The sequence below is a fragment of the Acinonyx jubatus genome, chromosome A1, assembly GCF_027475565.1.
Source record: "Acinonyx jubatus isolate Ajub_Pintada_27869175 chromosome A1, VMU_Ajub_asm_v1.0, whole genome shotgun sequence".
Classification (NCBI taxonomy): Eukaryota; Metazoa; Chordata; class Mammalia; order Carnivora; family Felidae; genus Acinonyx; species Acinonyx jubatus.
In genome coordinates this window covers 183847319-183869744 of record NC_069380.1, presented here as the reverse complement: position 1 = coordinate 183869744, position 22426 = coordinate 183847319, and the positions used below count along the sequence as shown (strand labels likewise).

The window sequence follows — 22426 nt, the reverse complement described above, 5'->3', positions numbered from 1 at the left end:
AGTGAACTCTCATGAATTAAGGTGGAGAGAAGCACTAGCTGGAAAGATATGAATTTAGGAGGATTTTTTGAGTTGGGAAGTTGTCTGTTTTTATTTTCTGCTATTGTGTATGGTAAATAATGACTTACCAGATAATGAGGAGATTCACTATAACCAGATACTCTTAATCTGAGGAGTTAAATGTTATTCATTGCTTTTGAAAAATTATAAGAAGTGTTACTATTGTAATGACCTGTAGATGGAGTTAGTGCACAGCGTTTTATTATAAAGTGGTTCATATGGAATCAAAATCAGGTACTGTAACTGACATTTCTTTTTGAATTATATGTTCAGTTTAGGAAACCTTACATTGGCATAAGTGTTTAAGAGCAATACATAATCTTGTTCTTTATCCTGGGGTTATTTTCTGACAATTACAACTGGACATGGTAAATTAGAAGTAGAGATAAAAGAATAACCTGATTAGAAAAATCCCATGAAATAAAGATTACTATTCCAGTTGGGATAGCAGAACTAGTTTTCTGGGAGGGAAGGAAAGTCTCTTTTGGCTTTTGTATGACAATGAATACAATTGCTGGAAATGGCATTTGTAAGATAAAACCAGAAATAAAAACATTTCCTGAATCTGATATAAGCTTAAACACAAAGAAAATGCAGGAAAAGGTAATAGACAACCGCATATTCTAGGAATCCTATCAACAATGTAATTGTGCTCTGTCACGTCACCCCATCTCATCTTTCCCCCTTCTTATTTCATGCTTTCTTCCTTAGACCCCTTGATCAGGCCTTCCTCACAACTTAAAGTGTACTAGCATTTCTTTTCCACCTTTATCAAGATGACCTTCCAATATCCTTGAAAGATGCATACATGGCAGTTCGTTTTGTGACGAGTTTTTATAAATAATTGCATTCAGACAACTATTTTTGCTTTATTGGTGTTATCTACTAATGAGACACCCTGGAAGACACAGAGCTCAGTAAAAATTTGATTTAAAAAACTAGTAAGATGTTTAATTTTGCCAAAGGAGGGTAAACTCTCAATCTATATGGTATAATGTTGAATTTAGGAGAATGAAAAATTGTTTCATAGAGGTACATTTCATACATTTAATATCATGAAGAGCTTTTAGTTTTAATAGCTTTATTAAATTCAAATTTTATCAGAAAAATGTCCATTGAATTTTGGCAATATAAAATTAATTACCTTTTAAAAAATAGTCTTTGTTTTTGAAATGTTACTTTGATTATATTTCTTGTTCTGGTCAAATAAGTGTATCCTGGTTTCAATTACTAATTTTTTACATTGAGCAGTAATATAAACACACAAGAGTGAAGCCGAAAGCATATGAAGTTGAAAGCATGAAAGTGATATTTTTGTGGTGTTTCTTAGTTTACATTCTGAACTCGTTTTTCTTGTATTCAAGGTCAGAGCTATTATTGAAATATATCAGTGAGTGTGATCCACCCTAAGATAGAAAACTCTTCTCTCAAAGGCTTTTGGAGGTGTCATCCTAATCATTACATAGAATATGATTCAATGAGCAAAAATGATAATGTGATTAATATAAGAAATACACAATATTTGAACTGTGGTCACTATGTGGTTGAAACTCAAAGATTAATGGTAAGGGGTAGGAACTATACTTGCAAATGACAAGATTTAAATAGAAACAATTACTTCAGGATAGAAGAATAGAATTAAAGTTTTAGACTAAAAGTTGAAGAAAACTGAGTTCGAGTTTAAGCTCTGCTCACAAATAGCTGTGTTTTCTTAAACAAAATCTAATCCCACACTACAGTTTACTAAACCATAAATTAAGAATATTGGAACATATCTTTTTCAAGGTATCTTTTACTTTTAAGACAGAAATGATACAAATTCAATTAGAGTTTTAAATAGACACGTCACAAAAATTGGTTCATAAACCTTAGGGGAATGGAAATTACACACTGACTTGAAACTATAATTATCCTAAGAAACAAGTTTTAACTATTTGTCTCATCTAAATACCCTGAGAGAACATCAGAAGGACAAATATATATATATATATATATATATATATATATATATATATATATATAAAGTGGATTGAAGGAAGGTTATGTTGGTAGGTGAAATCTTAGACTAATGCTGCATGTTAATTAAATGAAAACAAAACTATTAATTTGATAGCTCATAAATACATTTTTTTTTAATTTTGGAAGAGGTTTGCCAGATTTTTTTTCTCTCCCTAGCATGCATTAACATTCTTGCTTGCCCAGAGAAAACATGCATTATAGCATTGTATATGTGCTGAAATTTATACATGTAAAGAGACAAAACACATTTACTGTTATTTTGCTTACATAGAAGAAATAATAGAATAAAGAACTTACCATCTGTAAGAACAAATATGAGAAAATGGTAAAAATTAAAATCTTACTTTTTTTTTTTTTTTTTACTTTACCAAAAGGAATTTTCAAATTAAGATTCAATAGAAAAGAAGGTAGAAATATCCAGGGAAGGGTTTATTCGGAAAAAGGTTTTAATAGAAATGTATAATTTAGATTAATACCTGCATTTATGCTTTTTTTTCAGCTATGGACAACCCTCATTACAAGATGAACTTAAAGACAATACTACAGTCTTCACCAGGATTTTGGACCGACTCCTCGATGGTTATGACAATCGTCTGCGACCAGGATTGGGAGGTGGGTCACATTATTGTGTTTTTATTTTAGAGAACACTATTAAATATTTACTAATGAAGCCTTGCTTTCCTTCTAAATGATAGAGTAATAAGAATGGCAGTATGTAGTTTAATGGACTAATCCTATTTTTAATAGATGGCTCAGTGTTAACTCAATTTACTAAGGTAGTTCTGTGCACATACCTATATGTAGTAAAAGGCAGATACAAACTTCTCATAATTACATTAAAAATGTTACATTTGCTTGTCATTCATAATGTTTTCTGTGCAATGACTTGATTATCCAGGGGAAACATGAAGATAATTTTCTCCCTTCCAGCCCAAAGGCTACATCTACTTCATTTGGCATTGCTATGTTTGCATTGAATTCAAGTCGATTATCTCTGAGCCTAATGCTCTAAACATTTATTTTGGAATATTACATATTGATCCACTATTTTGCATTAGATTAGCACCAAATCTAGGATAAAAGGTGAATGTGATAGATGGTATTTTTTTAACCATGCATTTGAACTTAAATCTCAATTTTCTGTAGTAAAAATATATTTTTCTTTCTTTACCAATTAATTGGTTACACTAATGAGTTTCTACTTAGGAAGAAAATAGCACTTAATAATACAATATTTATAAAAATAAGAGTAAATAGTGCTAGCTATTACACACTTATTTGAATAACCTTTGAATAAGATAATTAACCAATCTTATTTAAACAAAGACTAATGAAACAAAACAAAATATTGATCTAAGAGTAAAACAAGGGAAGCAAGGAAATAAATTATTGTTTAAAGTCACATAGGAAACGAAGGTGAGGATCTATGATTTCCAGCTATAGCTAATGCTACACTTTCTCTGAAGCATTTGCTAGCAACTATTTAACAGGAATATTTAAATTACAATTAAGTGGCAATATTAAGAAAGTCAGCTCTTCTTTACTTAGATAGCAAACATATACAAATAATAAGCTTAAGAATCCAAATTTTGATTTTAAAACTGAATGGTAGACTGCACTTAGAGTCTATTTTTTTTTTAACATTTTGAATAGTGTAATCACATAGATGGGGATCATGGGTCTGTTTTGAGGCTGCCAAATGCCCTTAGTGTCTCAGAGGTTTAAGAGGAACTGCTGTGTCAAAGACACAACTCAAATATATCTCAGAGGTCTTACCAGGTGTTTTTTCTTGTCAATTTCAAACGTTCATTCTTGCACATGCTGTACAAATTCCTTCAGGTGTGAATTCCACCTAGTTTTCCTTTTCTACATTCTTAGAAAAAAAATCTTAAGGAACAAATGTATTGTTAAGAAAATGGAGTGCATAATCGTGTATGTGATGTATTGCAGTAATGTTTGTGTATATCTAAACATCTCAATTGGCTTCAGGAAAATTGTCCTTAAATCATAAAATTTGAAATAAATTACAAAGACTGCAGGTAGGGGATGAATGTACAAAAAGAAAAACAGGAAAGTGATATAACTTTTAGAAAGAAAGACTTTCTAAAGTACTAATGGGCATGCATCTGATTCGTTTACTTCCTGCTCCATGACACCAGTCCTTACTAAATCAGCAGAATTTTATAATGCATCTAGAAAACGTTGTTTTCATTCTGGCTTAGGAAATCCCATGTAATACTTCAACATATGAATATGAGTATCCTCTGTCAGCTTGGTGTGCATAATTTTCAGTTTGTGAAAGGATTTTTAAATATATACACACACACCTTTAATGATCAGCTGTGTGGTTGTATAATACACACACACACACACACACACACACACACCTTTAATGATCAGCTGTGTGGTTGTATTGTTGTTTGGAGTGTAAGTAATAGACCCTGACTGCTCATTGACATTTAATTATATATCTTAACTATTATAGACATATTTATGTTAACTCTTTAATCAAATATAGTGTAAGCAGGAAGCATTTATCTACTTCTTATGTGCACACCTGGGTCTTGGAGAGACACAGAACTTGAAGACATATAAGGTAGACTAAGAATAAGTTGAAAAGCTAATTTTCAAGAACTGAGATAATGGTAGATTTGTTAACAGAAACAACTACATTCATTCACACTGCAACATTACTACTTTGTTAGAATTTACTTTTAATACTGATTTAATGCCTCCTAATAACAAAAATAGACATGTATTTAAAGAACAGAAATAGTAGTTAGCCAAATGTAGTCGAGGTATATTCTTTTTAATTGAAATTGATAAAATGTGCTATGATAATAGAGAATTCAAGGACTCAAGAAAATTTAAAAGAATGGATGTGCTTTAATATTTACTAAAGATGACTTTTCTGATATTTATGATTCCTGGAAACAGTGATTTTAAGGATATGATAGACCAAACAATTTGAAAAGTAGCTCAAATTTTTGCTTCTGTTTCTATTTTATGTATCCTGGAATGTACTGTAATTAAATCTGATAAACTTGAGAGTTATGAGGAAACTTTAATACTGACTCACTTAATTTTTGTTAATTTTCTTGGAGTGCAGTTTTTAGCCATAAGGGATATACTGGTATGTGTTTATTACATGTATCTCCTGAGTCATCAATATTTTAAGTACATTTGAAAATGTCTCTCTGTCTTTAGAAAACTACACCTTAAAATATTAAACATAGTTTTTAGATATTTTCGAATACACAGTCAGCTACAGAATTAGAAAAACATTACCCCCATGATTTCTGGATGCTATAAGCTGAAATTATTGAATGCATTTTCTCTGTAGTTATTTTAATTTCATTTCTTTACCATAGATTTGTGCTAAGTATGACATAAATTCCAGTAGATCTCCATTGCAAAAGTGTACTTTTGTTGTTGTTATTGTCACATGATCCATTTGCTCCTTTATCTACCCATTTTCACTGATGAAAAGTCCATGTAGACGAAATACTTGAAAGATTATCATTAGCTTTTAAGAGAGTAAAAGTTTCCTCTTAATAGCTTTGTGATCACAATTGAGATAATCTCTAGCAAGAGAAATGGGCCCACTCTCTTCTCTATTAGGACAAAATTCTGGTTTTACAAGAAGAGTAACATATGCAGAAGGCAGGGATATTTTATTCTGAGTATCTTCCAAAGGTATAGAAATGTAATAAACTGAGACTCGAGACAAACGTAAGAAACTCTTGTATGTGCAAATTCATCATGACCTGTTTTTCAGAAAAACACACTGCCATCCGAAGGTATAGCAATACTCTTTGGAGACACACACAGTGGATCTAATAACTAAGCAACAAAATATGTAGCTTGGTTCATCTAGATGATAGAAACCAGTTTGCAGATATTGTTACACTATTTAAAAAGTCTACCTTTTCAGAGCCCAGAGAGCAATCCTGGGAAAATGATAGGATCACATAAAGAAATATACCCTGGAAGGGATATTCATTCTTTCTTACTCTTTCTTTCTTTCTTTCTTTCTTTCTTTCTTTCTTTCTTTCTTTCTGTAATAGAAGAAATAAAAAGGAATACAATGATACAATGTGTGGAATTCTAATGATAGGATGTACTTTAGTCAGGAACAAAAGAGAACAATAAGTTGGCCATGTTTATATTTTATTTTTTAAACAAATTTTTAACGTTTATTTATTTTTTGAGAGACAGAGAGAGACACAGCATGAGCAAGGGAGGGGCAGAGACAGAGGGAGACACAGAATCTGAAGCAGGCTCCAGGCTTCGAGTTGTCAGCACACAGCCCGACATGGAGCTCCAACCTAGGAACTGTGAGATCATGACCTTAGCCATAAGTCTGATGCTCATCCTACTGAGCCACCCAGGCACCCTTGGCCATGTTCATATTTTAAATACAAAGTTAATGAAGAAACCTTTAAATAGAGTCAATTTGAAATAATCAGTAGCCAGAAAATACAAAACAAAACTGTCAGAAATTGTGGGATTCATTCTTACTTAAAAATCTCTTTTTTTGAGGGCAAGGTATAGAGGGCTGTTTCTTCTTTGAACTAGGGACTAAAGCATGTTTTGGAAAGGCTCTTGCCCAAAGCCTGGTCATTACAGAATATAATCATTGGGGGAGGGGAGAAGGTAAAAGCCAGAAAGAATGGCAAGATGAGAAACAAAAAGTTAGATAAGAAAGGTGAGCAAATTGGGCATTGAAAATAAGGAGAGGAGGGGAGCCTGGGTGGCTCAGTCAGTTAAGCATCCCACCCTTGGCTTCAGCTCAGGTCATGATCTCATGGTTGTGGGATGGAGCCCCACATAGGAGCTGAGCATGGAGCCTACTTAAGATTTTCTTTCTTTCTCTCTCTCTCCTCTGCTCCTCCCTGCCTCTCATAAATAAATAAGTAAATAAGTAAATAAGTAAATAAAATGAAAATAAGAAGAGGGAAGTGAGAGGGATAGAGAAGGTAAAGGAGAAGAACACAGAGAAGATGGTAAAAGAGAGGAATCTGTGTTATGAAGATTGGTAGGCTCACATGTTCCTTGATTAATCAAGATTCCTCTTCTCTCTTTAAATCAGGACCAAACCAAACACATTCTGAGTTCACCTTCTGAAGGTTTCTCCTTATTGACTATGATTATATTAATGAAACCTGAATTTTCTCCAGCTTCCTAAAGCGTTAAATGATGCAGCCCCTGAATTGCAACCGTCTGAGTTAAAATTTGGCCACTCTATCACATTGGTTCCCCCTGCACTCTTGGTGGGGGACAAAAACAACCCATAAACATAGATCCCAAACTCAATTCTGAAGGGAGGTTTCAGTGTTTAAGGATAGGTAATGCCCTTCCAGTGACATCCTTTCCTTTTGTGCAGCCTTCTATATAGGCTACATTTTATCAATAATAGGACAAAATCCCAGGGTGAACAGGGCTGATGTTTGCAGTTTATTGTCTGGAACATAACACCAGGCTGAGGGGCTGCCCTTCTTCCTGTTCACAGGCTTCTTAAGCATCTTGCTTACAAAAGACCTTTTCTTCTATAAACAATTTTATTTCATCCTTGGAAAACTGATTAAGGTAAAACCATTTCTTAAAGTTTATTTATTTATTTTGAGAGAAAGAAAGCATGAGCACAAGCAGAGGAAGGTCAGAGTGAGAGGGGGAGAGAGAGAATCTTAAGCATGCTCTGTGCGGTCAGTGCAGAGCCAAAGCTCGAGGCTCCATCCCAGAACCGTGAGATCATGACCTGAACTAAATAAACTCCAGAGCAGGCCTGCTCAACTGCTCAACCGACTGAGCCACCCAGGTGCCCCAGGGTAAAACCATTTTTAATGGAACTCAAAAAGGATAGTGCCAAAGGAATGATATCTTTCTTGGTTGAAGCACATTTTGAAAGGATTACAGAACACTTTTGACTCTCCCTCCCTGTAACAGTAGTTTCTAGAAATAATATAATTTCTTAATTTTGCCTTAGGTTTAACCTCAGTGAATAACATCTAGGGTGATGGATGCCTCTCAAAGACTTCATCATTAAGCCAAAAAGATGAAGATGGTAAAGGAGAGAGAGTGAATGCATACTCATCATGTGACAAACCTAGGTGGATGGGAGAAGTAGATAGCTAGATGAGTAGATAATGTACTTTACTTATCCCTTCTACACCCTTAAGGGATATTTAGTTAAGATTTTCTCCTTTTTCCGTAAGTCTTATAGATTTGGGGTTTTTATTTATTTACTTCTCTCATATTTTACTTGAATATGTCATTTAGATGAATATTTGGAACTGGAATATAATTGGGGTTTTTCTCTCAAGGTAATATTTTTTAAAAGCACTAACATAATATTTAACAAACAATCTTATGCTTCAAAGCAAACTTTCTCCTTAACTTCCTAATTTTCCCAATTTTGGATTTGTTATGCTATATAAGACCTTTTAGACTTCTTTTAGCCCAATTATTGCAAGAGATCTCAGCTTTAAGATGCAAACGTCTCCGACTAAGGAAGGTGACTGGCTTGGATATGTGCACAGCTGGCAAAATGGTGTTAACTCCTTGGAGAATTAGTTTAGGTTCTTTGGTTACGGTTCCTTCTACATCAAAATAAGTAAAGGTGGAAAACTAAGTGCTCCGGAAAAAAAGCAAATCGACTTTTGTGAAATTTTGTATAACTTTGTAAAGTTTAGGTGATTAGGGGGTAGAGAAAGCAGTATGGTTTACCTCTTTGTCAAAATTCAACTTTGTATTATTTGTATTATTATTTGTATCCTGTGTGATGATGATATCAGAAGCAACCATTTTATTCATGTTCAACAGAAGCTAACACATACATTTTATATTTATATTAAACAGCCAGAATTGCAAAAATTAAGAGGCTGAGATATTAAGAGGACAATGCGGTGGCTTTTGACAGAATAGAAAGATTCTAAGTTACTGACAATATCCAAAACAATTTAAAAGGTTAGATTCATCCAGTACTTTTTGTTGGTGGTAGTGGTGTTATATTTATGTTGCCAGATAATGGTGTTTAGTATTGCCTTTTGAAATTGGACTCTGGGATCCTTCTCTCTGAATTTGCTGTAGTTTTATTGGGTGCTTTTAATGTGAGGTATGAAACCATTGCTCAGACTTTGGCATAATGTAATCCATTTCCCCAGAAATACTGTATCCACACATTCCATAGTTCAGTTGAATTTTTGAGAAAAAGCAGTTACCAAAAACCCAAGAGGAATTGTTAAAATGAACAGAGAACACCTTTTAACCTTTCCTGGCTGAGATCTCCAGTCAGTTCCTGAAGCCAGCTTGTCTAATGAATCCAACCTACATACCCAAAGGAATGTTGTAGCATGTTTAGAAACTTTCTACTCTCATCTTTTCCTGTTGTATATAAATCATCTTCTGATCAGTGCCAAGAAGTTCCTGAGATAAAATGTAGCTACCGAGATTATGCTCAAGTTATAAAGATCAAGTTATTAGTGAACAGCTGCAGTTTATTTTTTGTGCAGTTACTTTTGAAATTTTTATAGTTTTTATTTCTCATCTTGATTCTACAACCAATGTAGAATATTTTAAAAAATGTTTTCTGTAGATGATTGTGCTTTTCTTCAGGTAGAATCTGAACTCGTTCTTTGAAAAATAATGTTGTAGTGTTTCTGAGATGAGAAACTCTGCCATTTTGGAAAATTTAAGAGAAAACAAAATCCTAAATGGATGTCATATTCCTCCAAGAGTGCTATAGTTTAGTCTCATGTAACTAAAATACTATCATGCGAACAGGAAGTATGATGCCTCAAAGCTATTACAGGTTATACAGTCTTGTTCAAGACTTAATATAGACCAAAAGAAACCCATTTCTCCAGCACAACCATCATATTCTTCTCTAAAGGTTACCCTCTCCCAGTAAAAACTGCCTATAATATAAGGAAGAAAGGAGGGAAATTCTCAATGGAAATGAGATTAATCCCTGCCACAATAAAATTTATTTATTTATTTATTTTTGTCCTGGAAGATGCCTGTATCATTTGAGTACTTTGAATCTGAAAGCACGAAAGAATTAGGGATTGATTAGATATCTTGAAATGTGAGTTCCTACCCCATATCCAGATATAGTGGCTGTAGGCTATATCAGGCTGTAGGCTATATATGTAGCTCTACATATCAGCTAGGGAAAGTTGCCAACTATTCTAAAGAATTTAGGGAATGAAAATGAAGGATAGGGAACAAAAATGTTGCCCCAGGCATATTGGCAAGGAGCTGAAACATTGTCCATTCCAAGAGTACACACTGATGGTTATGTAGAGAGCCCAGGATATTTTCAATTTCCAAACAGGACTATTTCCAAGTGGGGTTTTAAGATATACTTTATTATGATGACTAATGTTAGTCCATTTAGTCTCCATATAGTGACTGCCTCTCTGAATTAATGGACAAAAAGTAACTTAAAGGAGGCAATAAACCTCCCTCATAAGTTATAAGTCCACAGAACAGGGCCTAGTGAATATTACTCTGAGTTCTTCAGCAGACAGCATTTCCAGGAAAAATATGGCCAGTACCATATTAAATAAATTATTGGGATAGGCATTCCTAATAAACCACCACCTGTAATTCTTCACTGTTGATTCCCTCTTCCATTTTCTTTATTACACTCTTATAATGCATTATTCACACAGCATCAGCTTTCTTCTTAAACTGCAAGTAACATCATTTCACCTCATTACCCAAAGGCTTCTTATTGCATTAGAATAAAGGTCAACTGCTTGGTAAAATGCACAAATCTCTTTAGGTGTGGCCCCACTTGCATCCTGAGTGTCATCTTTTACCATGACCATCAGCATCACCAGACTCCAGATATATTATTGGATTTTCTGTTTCTTAAACATCACACATTTATTCTTACCTTAAATCTTGTTCTTTCTGAAATCTCCTCCTTTAATTGTCTTTCCCTTTCTGCTCATCCTTGAATATTTCTCATTATTGAGGTCTCAGTTCAAAGTTATCTCTTCAAAAGTCATTCTTTCAGAGCATGTATAATGATCTGAAATTAATTAGTATAATTTGTGTATGTGTTTGTATATAACTACGATCTACCAATCTACATTTCTAATCTATCATCTATTTATCCCATCTATGTTTCTAATCTATCTAAAATGTTTTCCCCAAGACTAAAAGATAAACTACAGAATAGGAACACTTACACTTTTTTTTCATAATATTACTATAACTTGGAACAGTGCCTGCCTGACATTTAGAAAATGCTCAATAAACATTTGCTGGTTAAATTAATGTACTCAACAAACGCATCTCAAAGTGTTTTTGGCATCAAATATTATTCCACCCTTACTCCAGTGTGATGTAGTCAACTGCACAGGTATTATTTCTTCACTGAAAAGGCAAGAAAACAGGCTCAGAGAGATTAAAGTATTGTACCTGCAATCACACAGCTTGTTTTCCAGGAGAATCAGAGTAAAAATCTGACTGTTTTGACTTTTAATCCAATGTGCTTACTTCTTACTATACCACACTGCTTTTCTCATTTCTGCCTCAAGCACTAATCATCTTTTTGAATTATCAATTAAAAACATCTGTTATTTCAATACTTATCAGCAGGATATCAACATTGTAAGAAATCCCTGGTAAAAACAAATTTACTGCTGTCTAGCAGCTATAGAGTATATAATATAGTGTGTGTGTGTGTGTGTGTATGTGTATGTATATATATATTTCTGTGTGTGTATATATATATATATAAAGCATATAAATGTATATAAATCATATATATAAAGCACATAAAATATATATATGTATATAAGTGTATCTTTGAAGGTTATGCTTCTTTAAAGACTGATTTTGATTGGTTTACTTATCATTATAAATTTTATTTATATTGATATACTATTTTAAGATATCCCCAGGGCACCTGGGTGGCTCAGTTGATGAAGCATCTGACTCTTTTTTTTTATTTTTACTTTTTTTTTAATGTTTATTTATTTTTGAGAGAGAGAGACAGAATGTGAGCAGGGGTTGGGGGGAGGGGTAAAGAAATGGGAGACACAGAACTTGAAGTGGGCTCTAGGCTCCATGCTGTCAGCACAGAGCGCAACGCGGGGCTTGATCTCAGGAACTGTAAGATCATGACCTGAGCCAAAGTTGGACACTTAACCGATTAAGCCACCCTGGTGCCTCAACACCTGACTCTTGATTTCAGCTCTTGATTTCATGATTTCACATTCATGGTATCGAGCCCCGTGTCATGATTTCTCATTCATGAGATCGAGCCCCGTGTCAGGCTCTGCACTGACAGGGCTGAGCCTGCTTGGGATTCTCTCTCTCCCCCTCTCTCTGCCCCTCTCCTGCTCACAAGCACATGTTCCCTCTTTATCTTTCAAAATAAATAAATAAACATTTAAAAAAAGGTATCCCCAACCACTGTATTCGTCATCATCATCATCATCATCATCATCATCTCATTTTACATGATTCCACATTTATCCCTTTGACACTTGAACATACATATAAATTTACACAAATTTTAAAGACTGTTGATCTTTTTTTTTTACAGTGGACAGAGATAGTTTATTGTGAAAAATATACTTTAAAAAATTTATTTGCTAATTAATCTGCTCTTTGAACGTTTCCTCCAGCTGAGTTATTTTAATTGATTTCCATTTTCAGACAATTTCCTAGTTACATAAGGGGTCCATTCATGTTTAACTTTGGCTAGCTGTAAAATCATTCCAGTTGAACTTTATTAGAAGTTCCTGACTCATGTTGTGTGCTCTTAAGTAGAATATTGGAAACATAAAAATATCTTCACTTTTCCTCATGAGATCCATAGAAAGGCCTTGAGTATTTTCTAGATGTTTCTAATAATACTTTAAGAGTCCAGTGCAATGTCTATCTATCTATCTATCTATCTATAAAATATATATATATATATATATATATATATATATATATATATATATATATATAAAACAGGCAAGTTAACCATGTCACTTTTTACAGTTTGGCTAAAGTACATTCATAACAGTCCTCTATCTTGAACCCTTGCACTCTGAATTATAAATCTTCTGTCTTAAAGAACAATGACTTCACTTATCACTAAGGAAATTGCTGGTGAGCTGGAGTGAAAGACATACTTTTGGTCAAAGGAACCTATTTCTTGTCACTGAAATTGTACTCAACTGAACGAGAATGTGGTTTGAGGGTAATCATTAGGTATGTATTTGAAAAGGAAAAACGAAGGAAAGGAATACATAAGATGTTAGCAGTGGATTTATGTGAATGGTAGTATTCTAGGGAGTTTAATTTTTTTTATGTTTTTTTTTGAAATTTCCAAACATACTATGAAGATTTAAAAAATTAAATAAACAACATGATGCATTCTGTTGGCTTCATGTTTATCCAAAAGCTTTTGTAACATTTTACAGCAGCATTCCTAGATAAGTTTGGGAAATACGGGGCTAAACAAGGTTGATCGCATTTATTTAAAACATGACATCTTAGAGACATTGGCACGCTAATATTCATGATGAATCTTCCAGAGGCATGCATAATAAACAGTGGAAACTGGACAATCACAAACAGCCAATGAGAAATCAAAGAAAACTGTTTGGGTATGCGGTAAGGAAAATATTTTAGAGGGGAAAATACAGAAGGTGTTGTTTCCTTTCTCTAGTTAATCTTATCCCAAGGTCCAAATGTTTTCCTGGATTTCACTGCATTGTGCTTGGTGCCATCACCCACCTCTTCCATTCAGTAGTTGAGTGGTCCCTACAGGCCCCTCCCCCACCCCCAGGCAACTTCAGTTTGGGGACTTGGAAATTTTGCTACCTTAACCTTAGGGTTTGTGATTATGTTTGGAGGAGAAACAGGATAAACAGACAGCAAAAATCAGAAACTCTTTAAAGATATCTGTATGGTTAGAGTGCAGGGTGAGGTCATTTGAAGGATGCATGAGGTAAGGGCTCTTGGTCAGGGTACATACCTGCGAATATTACAGTGGTGACTTTTGGGAAATATCAGAGGGAGGTAGCTAGTGGAAAATAAGATGAAGCACTTGAAGATGATGAACTGGTATGGTAAGTATACTTAGGGGTAGGGATAGATAAAAGATTAAAGAAATATACTTTCAAAGTGTGATTATAGCCATTTGTGTGAACTGCTTTGCATTTATGCCTAACCTCTATATGGCACACTAACAATTATGTGTGGCAATAAATGTATGTAAACTTAACCATGTTTTACATTCTATTTTATTGTTACAGTAATCTTTATAAATAGGCTGTTTGGTCTTTATAATTTGTTAGTTATATAGCATCGTCATTTACTAACAATCTAAAACTGCAAGGGGAAATGGCCCATATATTTAGAAAGTGGGTATCTCACTTCTTTGCAGTGCTTTATCATGCTAGATTAAACAGATTGGTTGCTCCTAAAACATCTGCTAAGTCAATTTTTGTAAAGCTACTAGCTACCTTGGGGAGTTACCTTGAAGTGCAGAAATTATGCCCTGCCTGCACCCAAGAAATAGATAATGGTGATAAAGGAGTTCAAAAAACTACCCCACACTGCCAAGCAGTTGCAAGTGTGCAGACAGGGATTCATATATATTTCCTAAATGAACATGCATTTAATAGTGGATCCCTGCCACAAAAATAAAAATGAAAGAATGGGTATCATTTTAATTCTGCAGATGTCTCTCAGATCTATAAGGTATTCACTGTAAGTCTTACAGTTTATAATCTGCAGAGAATCAAAACTCAGCCTTAGAAACAAAATTCGGTTGAGCCATACAGTTAGAAAAATAAATAAAATAACAGGATGATCCAACTATTTCAAGACTTATGTAGAAAGAAAATACAGACATTAATTTTTCTCTTATCACACAATTTGGAGTGCTTTTAATTGCAAGAAATTAATCTGTAAATAATAAAGAAAATTATTTCCTATAAGGAGCATACCTGGTATTCAAAGAATTAGGATGCAAATATGCCCAATTCTATGTTATCTGTTGTCTTTCTTTTTGTATTGTTTTCATGACAGTAAGTGCATATTTTGTCGTATCAAAGAAAGTCCAAGTGATGGTTCCTTTGCTTGAACTAGAAAGGAAAATGCTGAAAGAGAAAGGCCAAAAATGAGCTCAATTAATAAAATAAATTCTAGTTTTTGTGAATAGATAGCATACATTTTTCTTTTTATTATTGTTTTAATTCGAGGTCAGGCCATGACATTCTAATAAAGTATGAGCTCTAGATGGAGTCTTAAGAAATAGCAGATGTTTAGGCTAAGGAAAAGAATTAGTCTAGTAAAAAATACTTTTGGAGGGGCGCCTGAGTGGCTCAGTCGGTTAAGCTTCCGACTTCGGCTCCAGGTCATCATCTCATGGTTCGCGAGTCCAAGCCCTGTGTGGGGCTCTGGGCTGACAGCTCAGAGCCTGGAACCCGCTTCAGATTCTGTGTCTCCTTCTGTCTGCCCCTCCACTGCTTGCAGTCTGTCTCTCGCATTGTCTCAAAATAAATAAACCTTTAAAAAAATTAAGAAAAAAATACTTATGGAAAGAGAGTGCAATAAAAAGAAAGAGATGTGTGCACTGGGAAAATAACTGCAGAAGGGGAGAGGATGGGGGCAGGTAGAAGAGGCAAGTGATTATTGCAGCTTAGACATTGCTGATGGCTGTGAAGGAACAGTGAAGGACAAGTGAGACACTTGCTGTAGAATGTTAACACTGATGTTGGAAATAAGTTTTAAATACATAGCTCTATTTTCTTTGTCTCAAACTATGTCCTCCATTTTGAAGCTTTTAAAGGGTAAATCCCAGATAATTCTTACATCAAGGGGTTCATTTAAGCATTTTGGAGCCAATGAAATTGTTAGCCAAAAAAAAAAAAAAAAAAAGCATAGAAAGGAAAAAAAAAGAAATATTGGATTGGTTGTTGAAGGGATTATCTGTACCTCCAACTTAGATTATAATTTGTGGTACACATTATGTGTAGTATATAATAAGACCTTCTTGAGAGAAATTTATACTGAAAGTATTTACTGTTTGCAAGTGACTTGCTCAAAGATAAAATTCTTGATTTTCAAAAGAATTCATTATTGCATATATCAGATCACCTTCTTAATGTCCTACCTTTGAGATACAAATGTCCTGATAAATAAAATGAGTAGCTTAAGATACTGGGCCATTAGTTGTCAGAGCTACAGTTGAAAATGACAAAGCCACCTTTTTCATTCTGACCTCAAACAAATTGTGTCCTTATATGAAAGCAAGATTTTTCAATTTTTGGGGGGAGGGGGTACTATTTCCTTCAAAATGTCTGTGTTGAGTTGTCACCTAACTACAATAAATATGTTTTGTTGGTTGATATATATGCCTCAGAGATTAATAAAATAAAACCACATTGAACTTGAAATGGAATCTATTAAAGGAACTTTTTCTGTGCCAATATATGTCCTTCTTATCCTCAAAATTGAAAATATTTGTATAGGTTGTCAGATTTTTCCCAGGGAGTAATTTGGATATTTCAGTTATGATTTAGTGCCAGCAAGCAGTCATTTGTAAAACATACCCTTGAGTCCTTAAAGAGTTAATAAAGCTTGCTGCAGTATACTATATACTTCCCAAGAGTATCCTAAATACCTGGAGGATCTGGTGAGCTCTGTAAGAAAGTCTAAGCTGAAATCATACCCATATGCTAATGTTGTTAGGACAATGTGAAATGGCTTGGTATCATTTAGGAAAGTGTGTCCATTATTGAAGAATTCATTAAGCAGCCGCTGGCTCCTCCATGGAGTCTGCTTCCCAAAGTGGCATATTTGGGCTGCATTCTCCATTGAAAAAATATTAACTGTGAAATTTCATGTGTAAGCAGCAAATTATCAGGACTACACAGTGGACCAATTTTAGAAATAGCTAATCAAAGCCAATAAATTTCCCATTTGGGTGTGAGTATGTGGTGGTGAGATCTAATAAGGACTATTGATGGACATTCACTGTCCTAATTTCCTGCTTCATCAGAGCGTGTAACTGAAGTGAAGACTGATATCTTCGTCACCAGTTTCGGCCCTGTTTCAGACCATGATATGGTAAGTGACACTACATTTTTGGTTTTCTTGGTATATTTTCTAAATTTAACTTTGGAAAGAAAAGTACAGACCAAGTATGTCGAAAATAACTTCAAATAGCTTGGCTGTATCTTTGTGTCTTTCCAAAAGTGTAATATGTAATATATACTTACATATAATGTATAATATTAGCATAATAGGAATATATTAGACAGAGAAATAGTTAAAATAAAACACACTGGATGGAAATGTTTAGCTTCACTGCAAAAGACATTCATTAAATTATTACCAAGAAGGAAAATAAAACTAATACATACCTGTTCTTTCTTTTCCCAACCCAATAAATTAACATGGATATCTCTTCTGTCTGATGGGAATTGGTAAATCAGTAGAGCTCTCAGGATGTTATGTAATATTTGTGAACTATAGAAGCCAAAAAAATCATAAAGAAGTCATGAAGACATATTATTATGAATTTTTCAAAGATCTATTTGTTGAATATCATTTTTGAAATGCCTTTTTGTTGACACCATCTTTACATAAAAGTCCTCTCATTTCAGAGTAGTTCAGATGATTCAGAATAAAAATTACAGAAAGTATCAATTTAGACCAGCATTTCCCAAAGTGTGGAAGCTCACAGTTTGGCAGGGTAAAAGCTCTGATAAATCCCGAGGTAAGGAAACCTGTTTAACTACATTTAAGCTAGTGTTTTTCCAATCATATTTGCCTAAAACCTTTTATATGATACCTGTTGACATTCTGTGGACCTAGTACTCTGTGAGTCAAACACTGGGGAGTGCTGGCTCAGGATAATTACATATGTTAGATCTTAACACAGGTTAAGAAATGTACCAACTATGGCAATTAGAGTCAGCAGAACATAAGAGAGACAGCAGAGTAGTAGATAAGAATACAGATTTCTGAACCAGAACGCTGCCTGGGTTTATAATTCCAGCTTCTGCACTTATATTTTATATTGTTGTATTCTTGGAAGTTCCTTAATATCTCTTTGCCTCAGTTTCTTTACATGTAAGATGGGAGTAATGATAATACCTCATGGGGTTATCACAAATATTAAATGAATTCATACATGACAAGCACTTAAAAAAATCTTGCCTATAGGAAGCACTCAACAAATGTCAGCCATTATTACTATGCAAGAAATAGAGATATAAAAGTATCCATAATTGTGGATTTATTCCTTTGGCAACTTATTACAGTGGTTGGTTTGTAGACTACTTTATTGAAATGTTGCATTCTACACAGTTTTTGCTAAACTGATCACTCTGTGAGAACGTCTTGTGATTCTCCCATGTTGGAATTCTGTCTTACAACACTATTCTCTTATGCTACTACTCTAATTAAGAACATTTAAAAGATCCCAGTCAGATTTAAGGTCAGATTTAAACTTCTCTGCCTGTATTTCATACAGTCCATAGATGATGCCACTACTCATCCTCTCTTGTTCCTAATGTTGACTATTTTAGTTATTTGCTTACATACTACTTTCTGTGAGGCAACACCACTGGGGGGTGAGTGAACTTGCCTAGGATCCAGGCTGGCTGAATTCAAATCTTACCACTACCAATATAACCTTGGTAAGTGAGTAAGCCTCAAAGTACTAAAATGGGTATACTATTGTAATTGCCCATCCTTATAAGATAGTTAGGAATTTTAAATGACCTATATAAAGTGTTCATAGACAGTGCTCAATAAATAATAGTTACTATTTTTGCCTCTGAACTCCTTATCATGCCATGTACCCTTCATGGAAATTCCCTCTATTTTGTACCCATCTAAATCCTATGTTTCTATAAAGGCCCAAATCAAAACCTAAAAGATTAATGAAAACTTTTTTTTACCAATCCAATAATGGATTAAGTTTCCCTTTCTGCATTCTAGTCACATTTACTGATGGTAAAATAACAACTTAGCTCTTGGTCTCATTTATAACAATACTTTGTAAAGTTATTTTTCTTATATAAATGTCTTATTTTCTTCAAGTGATGCCAAGAAATATAAAGACACATTTGTTTCATATCCCTCACAGTATCAGTGCATCGCTGGGCTGCAGTATGTGTTGACGTACTACTTATTTAGTGATAGGTTTAGGAGTCTATATTGTCTTTAAAAAAATACAGTCTTATGGGACTCAATAAATAATGCCCTCTTTCCTATGTGAGTTCTGAGCCTTTTTAGAAATAAGGTAATAGAGTAAGGGGTTTGGAAAATGAGAATATCATCTTTATTACTAATGATGGTGGTACTGCAGGAGTGGCTTATAACCGCAGAAAAGTAGGTTTGCAGAGAGTAAACATCAGAATCAGCTAGATTACCACCTAGTTAACAGGCAACACTTTGGCCTCCCTCTGTTAAGGCATAGACTGTCTATGTAAAACTTCTAGCATAGAGAAACAGCCGAATTTATGAGTCTTATGGACAGCGCAGAGCAGGAAGAGGCTGAGATAGACAAGATTGATTTCTCCTTCCAAATTTACCCATCAAATTAAATTATTCTTCCTCTTCCCCTCCCTAAGTAGAAGGGTATGAGGGAATGGGGAGCATTCAGAAGATTTTGCACTGCTGAAGCTCTCTTCTCATCAGTGGAAACATTGAGAGGGGATGAAGCATTACAAACATCACACACTAATAATGATATTATTCCTCCTCCTCCTCATTATTATCATTATCATCATCATAATGAAAAATGAATATTCTCTATCACTGGCATCTTTCATAATGCCTCACATAGAGTAGATGCCCAATAGGAGTTGTTAAGGGACAGTGTTCAAGTAAAGGTATATGCAATCAAAAACTTCTCTTGAAAATATTTGATATACTTTTGAGTCATCAGTTTAGATTGTGATTTAAGGAACCACAGTGGTTTGTTTGTTTGTTTGTTTGTTTGTCTGTTTTTGTCTTGGACTAAAGGTGCATGCATTAACCCTATGATTATCATGAGTTACTTTTCATACATGGCCTTTGTCATATATCAGATAGGAAGAAGGAACAGAGTGTCTAAGCCAGTTATACTTCTTATTGCCTAAAATTCCAGAACCAGACGATGTTTGAATTGTTCTGTCAAAGGACCAAATTAGTCAGGTCTACAACTGATATGCTAAGTGGCTAGTGGAAATTATACCTGGCCAATTCATTTGGGAAGATTACTTATTTAAACCACATTATGGGAGGGGCGCCTTGGTGGCTCAGTCAGTTAAGCGTGACTCTTGACTCTGGCTCAGGTCATGATAACACGGTTCGGTTCGTGGGATCGAGCCCTGAACTGGGCTCTGCACTGATAGTGCTGAGCCTACTTGGGACTCTCTCTCTCTCTTCTCTCTCTGCCCCTTTTGCTCTCTCTCTCTCTCTCTTTCAAAATAAGTAAACAAACAAACAAACAAACAAAACTTTAAACCACATTATGGGAGAATTATGCATAAAGAGCAGTAAAGTATGATTTAGAGGCTATTAAAGTTAGAAGGCCAAATGAAAAAGCTATTTTTCAAGACCAGAAAAACTTCATAGTTTTTAAAATAAGAATTACTAAAATGTGTAATTAATAATAAACACTATTGAATGTTTATAATATGTGAGGCACCATGCTAACAGTTTTATAGATCATATTTCATCTAGTAACTCATACTGTGTATTTTACCTACGTATTATTATTATTATTATTATCCACATTTTCCAGAGGAGGAAAGTGACCTATCTAGGTAGCAACTTGAACTCAGGCTCTGTGTCCCTAGAGACTCTGCCGCTCCCAAGGCATCTGACTTCATCTGGAATAGAAAACAAAATTAGGACAACTCCTTAGCTTTATTTTAAAAACCATTAATTGGCAATCAAACAGCACATTCCCAGGGCACTAGGTTCTGACAGAAATATCTAGGCAGCACAATCACAGAGCCCTGTTTTCCATGGTGCTTAAAATGTACGAAGTCAGAGCACACACAGATGGTAATAGCTGGTGCGAGTGGGAACACTTCCACACAATATTTATTTAGAAACATATCGGATGTTTTATCCCAGTCTTCAGAATAAGACTCAAATTCTACAGGGACCACTGTATTGAACAGGGTCACTTGGAGAGACTTCACTTGGATGGTGGGGGCTGGAACACCGGACCTTGAACAGGTTCTTCACCAGAGCTTCCTCTTTGTTCAGACGGTCTTCTCTAGAGTCTTTTCTTGTGCCTTCTGATTTTTCTTTGCTTAGTTATGACCACCTCACTTTTCTCAGGTTTCCTATCCTGCTACCTGTCCAAACAAATAGCACTTTTTCATTCCCAGTGACATTGAACTCTAGTCTAAATCTGTGTTGATTAGAAACAAACAAAAAAAAAAATTGGGAGACAAATAACTTCTAATGTTTACTGAGAACTTCCTATGTTTCAGACATTCTTGCAAGCTATTCACTTGCATTAACTCGCTTCTCACAATAGGCCAGTGAAATCAGTACTGCCATGATCCCCACTTTCTAGGTCAAAAACTGGAGTTTAGAAAGCCAAGAAAATGACCTAAAGTCATATATCTGGAAGACAGACAATTCAGTTCTAATTAGCAAGTTTGGAACTTATATCCATAACCATCATGCTATGTATGGGTCTATTTCCTCTCTCTTGTTCCAGCTTCCTGAAGAAAGCTCTGGCCCATCCTGGCCTAATGAACTCTGACCCTGAGGGTTAGGTCATGCCAAGAGCCACCTGCCGCTCCCATGGCAACATTGCAGGGCCTTTCATAGAAAATGAGAAACCAAATATTTACACTCTTGATTAGATGGGTTTTGATCATTATCAAGTGCTTTTATTTCAGTTTTCATTTCTACTTCGAACTGAAGGGAACGTGGGAATCAAAGCTTATCCAGTTAATTTTCTGTGTGTGTGTGCCTGTTTGTGCCACCAGTACAGTATTTGAAGGGAGAATTTCATAAATGAATTTGGGCATTTCAATGTCTGCCATTAGCACAGGTAAGTAAAGCTGGTTGTAAACATGACAACTACGTAAAAAAAGCAATTTGGCAAGTTTTGACATAATTTTTTGGAATCATTGACTTTGGGATAGAGCTTGTTAAAGATTTGATAATAAATACATTTTAAGGTTTTTAAAATATTTAACATTTCATTTTCAAAGATCTCCTTGGAGTGAGTAAACAAGCAAAGTTGTTGGATTCATGGGAATATGGTCAGTTTAGGCATCCTTGAAATCTTGATTTACAAGTGACTATTCCCTCTAGTGTTTGACAGGGTAAAGTAGTTCAGTTGGACAGAAAATAG

General features: G+C 34.6%; 1 protein-coding gene across 3 annotated transcripts in view; it reads left to right on the top strand.

The window, feature by feature from the left end:
* The window catches only part of GABRA1 (gamma-aminobutyric acid type A receptor subunit alpha1), a 61163-nt gene that overhangs the window by 3950 nt on the left and 34787 nt on the right, over positions 1-22426 (top strand). For all 3 annotated transcript variants that reach the window (XM_053226751.1, XM_015067003.3, XM_015067005.3), the window contains 2 exons: positions 2579-2691; positions 17105-17172. In XM_053226751.1, coding sequence (XP_053082726.1) covers positions 2579-2691; positions 17105-17172 — 181 coding nt within the window. The remainder of the gene's footprint in view (positions 1-2578; positions 2692-17104; positions 17173-22426) is intronic.